This window comes from Lepidochelys kempii, chromosome 1, assembly GCF_965140265.1.
Source record: "Lepidochelys kempii isolate rLepKem1 chromosome 1, rLepKem1.hap2, whole genome shotgun sequence".
In the NCBI taxonomy this organism is placed as follows: Eukaryota; Metazoa; Chordata; order Testudines; family Cheloniidae; genus Lepidochelys; species Lepidochelys kempii.
The window spans coordinates 53,760,983-53,766,982 of record NC_133256.1 but is presented as its reverse complement, the minus strand read 5'-3'; the positions used below and the strand labels follow the sequence as shown (position 1 = coordinate 53,766,982).

Genomic DNA, 6,000 nt, shown 5'->3' with positions numbered 1-6,000 from the left:
GGTTTGCAGGGCTGCAGCCGGGAAGACACACCCCAGCACTTCTTATCCTGGCTGTTGCCTAGCAAACCTGCCTTCTGCTTATTAGCAACTGCTAGATAATAGCAACTATTTGCTGGCAACTGAGAGGGTACTAGTAAGCGGAATCTACTGTATTTCCTGTTCTTATTGGAAATATGTTACAAATTTTTAACTGCCTAATGGTCTGAATTATTTTCCCTGTTAACAATAGAATATAATTCACAGTTATGTTACTAACCTTCTAAATTCTCCTTTACATTTGCAAGGCAATGATTTGTTCTCTGAATTTAGATTTTTTTGGTATGGGCACCATTGGCATCAAGAAAAACACCAGAACCAATAACAAACAAAACTGATTTTTTTACCTTGTTCCAGAGACTTGAAATCAGTGGGATTTAAAGAATCTTAGTATGCCACAGTGCCAAATATTTTGAAATGACATACAGGATGTAAAGCTGATTTACTTCTAGATATTCAGACGTGTATCAGCTATATCCAAATTATGTATTATTAGTAGGGAAACTCTTTTGTTCTGTGTTTGTACGGCACCTAGCACAATGGGGTCTTGGTCCATGACTACCACTCTTATATGCTATGACAATACAAACAACAACAATATGCTTACTTGCAATAGGCTATTGAATAAAGCACCTAGTAATAGAATGGAAAAAAGCAAGGAGAAACAGCAATTAAGAGAGTATTGGCTAGTTCACTTATGAGGTCAGAAGATAGAGTGTTTCAACATCTTAGTCAAAGGATTAGGTGTAGTAAGTAGCAGACTATTATTTTTCATTTCTAATCAGAAAAGTTGTCATGGTCCTTCATTTCCTTTCCAAGAATAAATTAAAAATAATTATTAATCTATATTCTATATTCTTGTTCTTGTCTATAGCTAGAACTCAACACAAAGTGTATAGAAATGGCCAGACTTCTGTTAGATATATTAAACAAAACCCCATCACTGCCCTTCAAGGTAACTGCATGGTTATAATCAAAATTCAAAAATATAAAAGCAGACTGAAAATATTCAGGGCTTTAATATTGAGGGAATGTAATGTTAAGTAACATTACAGTAAGTGTTCTGCAACATAATTTGGAAAATAAGTTTATGAGAGAAGTGACTGAACTTGATGAGGAGATCTGTGTACTATGGTTTCCGGATCCTTATATTCATTGACTGGATTCATCACAGCTGCATATATATCACTGTAGGCTCTGCAGACCAGTTCTGTGGACTGTTTTATTATCTGCTCTCTAAAAAACAAAAAAGTTATGTAAACAGAGTGTACAGTAAAGTTACGATCAAGATATTAAATCTGTAACAGAATATGTGTGGAAGATTTTCCACTATCCAAGATTTTTGGATGCATCACAAGTCCTTTGTTTCAACAGTGAAAATAATCAGCTTAGAGTTTACAACAAAAACGTTTTTTGCGTCTGTGTACTATACACACACACACACACACACATATATATATATACACACACACATAAGACCACATATGTGATCTTGATAAGCATGGAATAAGCCTCTTTGTATCTGCGACATGAGAAATTACAAAGAATGGAATAAACTGCATTTAATTTGCATACATGATCTTCTTACCTACAATTTGCTGGGACTACTAATAGAATGTTAATCCTATCAAGTGGTTTTTCCTCAGCTGCTATTTTTTTAAAATAAAAAAAATTACCACTAAAATGTTTTACTACCCTTGTGATATCCTCTCTCACAACATGGCTCAAATATGAGCATATCTTGAAAGTTTCCCAGTTCTGTCCAGTGTATTGTTATATTTTACTTTGCACCAAAAACAGTATTAAGATTCTGTTATCTTGTTAATTGTCAGGGCTAGAAATGAATGTTACTGCAAGTAGGAGAGTTTGGAGACTAAAATCATAACATTCTGATTTCCAGAAATATTTTAGCATTTTAAACAATGAATTAGTGTTATATTTTTTCAACCTGTACATTCATTTTGCTTTATTACCATAACTTGTCTATAGTTATGCATATCTCCTGTACATAGCTAGATGTAGATCAACTGTAAAGTAATTGTAACTTCTGCTATTTAGGTTCACAAACATTGGGAGTTCTCAATGATATCAGGATGATCATGGGTCATAGTCACATCTGGTGTAAAATGTAACTCCAGAGAAGACAGCAGAGTTACACCTACAAACGCCATGTCTCAATTTAGCACCAGGTCAGCTGGACTAGTGGGATTTGAGAAGTTAATAGAATCTCAAGATGTATGTTTGTAAGTCTCCAACTATTTTTCAGCAGAATTCCCTGCTTTTAAATATTTGAATGCTAAGCAACAGAATTTATAGCAAATAGGATTAGCAGAAATAAATTATTATTAAATTGGAGTTTCTTTTGATACACTGCTAAGAATCAGGCCTTTGGATTTCCTAAATTTCTTGACTATTACAATACATGAAAATGGATCAGACACAATATCAAATCCAGAAGTCCTGCAAGTACACGGAATACATTCACATTTTCTACCAACTCTCTTCTCAGCACAACCTAAAAATGTTAAAACTGCTGAAGTGTGAAAATCTTTAAGCAAATATTTTATGCAGCTACTCGTCTGGAGCTGGCAAACTGAATTACATAAGATAATATTCAGTTAAAATAATTTGATGAAAAACCAGTTTATCAAAAATATTTTTAAGTACTGAACTGTATCAACACCTGAGCCTTTTCAACAACTGGTGTCAGTGGTGTATCTGTCATTAATTATTGCATTTGGATTTCAGATGTCATAACATAATACAATTTTTATCAATACAAACCACTGCATTTTCTAAAAATAGCATCTTATTTCAATTTTCAGTTTCTGTTTTCCTACTCAAACTAAAATGGAGTTTTATTATAGCCATAACTAAAATATTTATTCATAGCTTTTAAACAATTAAAGGAATTATCTTAATTTGGAAACAAGCAAAACAGAATACACTATAAAGATTTTTCCTGGTTATAGCGTTTAAACGTTACAAATAGATTATCAGAATGAATCAATAATATGGCTCATCTCTGACTACAAGTACATGGCCTACTTTATAGAGACAAACAATCAGCTCTCAGCTCCCAGTGGGACAGAACAAGTGTTTGGCACGCTGGCGTGGGGCAGATTTATACCCCAGTTTGCTGTCAACTTAGTGTTCACACAGACACATCCGAAGTCTGGTATACTACCCTATAATTTGTTGTATTAATAATACATTTTTAAAAATAGGGGTATTTTGTACCCAGTTTTAACATTAGCTATTCTCTGTACAGTCTTCCTGATGTCCTGACATCATCAGGCCTGTCCAGCTATGCTAGCTGTGCTCCACATTCCTTTCTTTTCTCTGAAGAGTGCCACGTGTACATCTAGTGATGGCTGTTTGGCAGCCTATATGAAATCTACTGGTGCCACATTAACTCTAGTATTAATAGTTCCCACAGCTGCTCATTAATTGCGATCTACTATAGACCCCACAGCTGCTCCAAGCAGCAGGATCCATAAGGCTCCAGATTTCTACTGGGGGAGGTCTTGTTTGTCTCTTTCTGGGGAGGGGGGAGGCTGGTTGCATACTTGTCTGTCTAGCTCCCCATGAACTGAGATCACTGAGGTTGTCTCCTGACCCTGTCTGCTATTGCTGTGGTGCTGTTCCTCTGATTCCTGTCACAGTTCCCATCATGGAATTCCGCTGTTGCACAGAGGGGCTGTAAGGCACTCTACACAATTTTCTCCAGGAACTGAGGGTGACAGCTATGGCAGGAGCAACCTAGCTGAGACTATAGAGACTAGGAACGTCCGTGGATAGAACATCTTGCTGTACTTCCTCTAAGTCTCCTTGTTTCTCCAGGAGATTCCAACTCCCAACTGGGATCCCATGAGAGGGCACCTACATTTTATAAGTCTGCATGACCTCAGCTGGCCTCCTTTTTGGCCCTCTCCAAATGCAGGCCAAGCAGGTGGTAAGTAGCAAAAACTGCTGCTGACTGACTAGAAACTGCACCCATAATTCGTCTGTACTAAAACATCCTATTACTTTTGTTGCTTAGCTTCTAATAAAAAGGCCATTGAGCTGATAGGCATAGAGACTGAAATACTTTATAGAGGTGGTCACTCTGTAAAACGGAGGCACTTTAGCGTGCAGAAGCTTGCATTGCCACAGCCCAGGTCTCTTAAAAAAACCCAACACATCAGGCAGGCAGAACTCCTGTGATGCCAAACAAGGAAGAACGAGCACTAATCAGCAGGCCTCATCAACATTGCTAGCAGCAAGAAAGCAGGGGAGGGAAATGCTAGTGATTCTTAAACTTTATGGTGGCAAAAATAATTTTTCAGTCATATATACAACCATTTTAGTGACAAGACAGTGTCCTGTGTAATGCATAGATACACATGGACAGTTAATGTTGCTGATACTGCTGACTTCTGTAGTATTAAAACAATAAATTTAATGTCATATTAACAGTTTTTCATATGATACTATATAATCGGTGTATTTTCACAAAGTGCCAAAAATAGTGGCAAGAGACCTTTTGATCACTGTAGCATATCTAATTTTTTGAATGTAAGTGTTATACAATGTCTTCATGAGCTTCACATTTAATTGGAAAGAAATTCTTGGCATATTCTAGCCTTAGGGTTGATTATGCCCATATTTGTCATATTTTAAAATATATTCATGAAAACAAGAGGAGAGATACATAATAAAATCCTCACTTTAATACTTCAAAGTAGAAGTCAAAAAATTCTGCAAAAAATAATTGCAGCACTATATTAAATGAGACAAGAATATCAATATTCTACAATACAGTGCCACAAAGTTGTAGAATTCTGTAAAGTAGATATAGAAATAGGGATAAAAGAAAAACCTTTTATGGAAGGCTTACAAAATAACTAAAAATTTCCAACAGAGACGAAAAACTGATGATGATACAGGGAACATGTTCTAAATAGATTAGTGTAATTCACAGGTTCGCCAAGGCCAGAAGGGATCATTGTGATAATCCAAAAAGAAAAGGAGTACTTGTGGCACCTTAGAGACTAACCAATTTATTTGAGCATGAGCTTTCGTGAGCTACAGCTCACTTCATAGCTCACGAAAGCTTATGCTCAAATAAATTGGTTAGTCTCTAAGGTGCCACAAGTACTCCTTTTCTTTTTGCGAATACAGACTAACACGGCTGCTACTCTGAAACCTGTGATAATCCAGTCTATCCTCTGGTATAATATAGGCCAGCGAACTTCTTCAAAATAATTCCTAGAGCATATTTTTTAGAAAATCATCCAATTTTGATTTAAAAATTGTCAGTGATGGAGAATCCATCACAACCCTTGGCTGATTGTTCCAATGATTAACTACTCTCACCGTTAAAAAATTTATGCCTTATTTCCAATCTGTATTTGTCATGTCAGTGTGTCCATGGACTCCGGAGTAGCTAGTTTAGAAAGTTATAAAATTACTCCTTATTAATTACTTGCTCAAGAAAGTGTAACCAAAACAAATTAAAGTAGAACCTAAAAGCATATCTGAATAGCATTTACAATAGAATAATTCCACTTCTAACATACTCTGCTATATTCCACTCAAGTCTGTACTTTTGCACATTTAAAAGGTACAGAACATAGAAATTCAGTCAAAACACTTACTTCACAGTAGCACTTAGAAGGAAATTCAGTTGTGGCATTAACAGATTATCAGGAGCAGACAGGTAACGATCAAACTGAACCTAGAAGAAGTAATAAAAAGTAAGAGCTTTGCAACATACACCATACCAAAGCACCAAGAACATGCTACAGACCTCTCCATGCAAATTTCTTCTAAAATACAGTCCCCCTCTGAAAAGTGACTATGTTAAAATGGCTCCTTCTTACTCAGCCAATTAGCTCCTATATACACACACACATACTATGTTAGTTGTATTAGCCCTACAGATACAATATAGCTATGAGAGAATGAACTGATTTTTTTCTC

General features: G+C 35.9%; 1 protein-coding gene across 2 annotated transcripts in view; it reads right to left on the bottom strand.

Annotated features, from left to right (window-relative positions):
- Positions 1-1,036: 1,036 nt before the first annotated feature.
- COG6 (component of oligomeric golgi complex 6) overlaps positions 1,037-6,000 on the bottom strand; it is a 120,946-nt gene continuing 115,982 nt past the window's right edge. For both annotated transcript variants that reach the window (XM_073342615.1, XM_073342624.1), the window contains 2 exons: positions 5,676-5,755; positions 1,037-1,272 (listed from right to left, as the gene is read on the bottom strand). In XM_073342615.1, the coding sequence (XP_073198716.1) occupies positions 1,125-1,272; positions 5,676-5,755 (228 nt within the window). In that variant the 3' untranslated portion in view covers positions 1,037-1,124. The remainder of the gene's footprint in view (positions 1,273-5,675; positions 5,756-6,000) is intronic.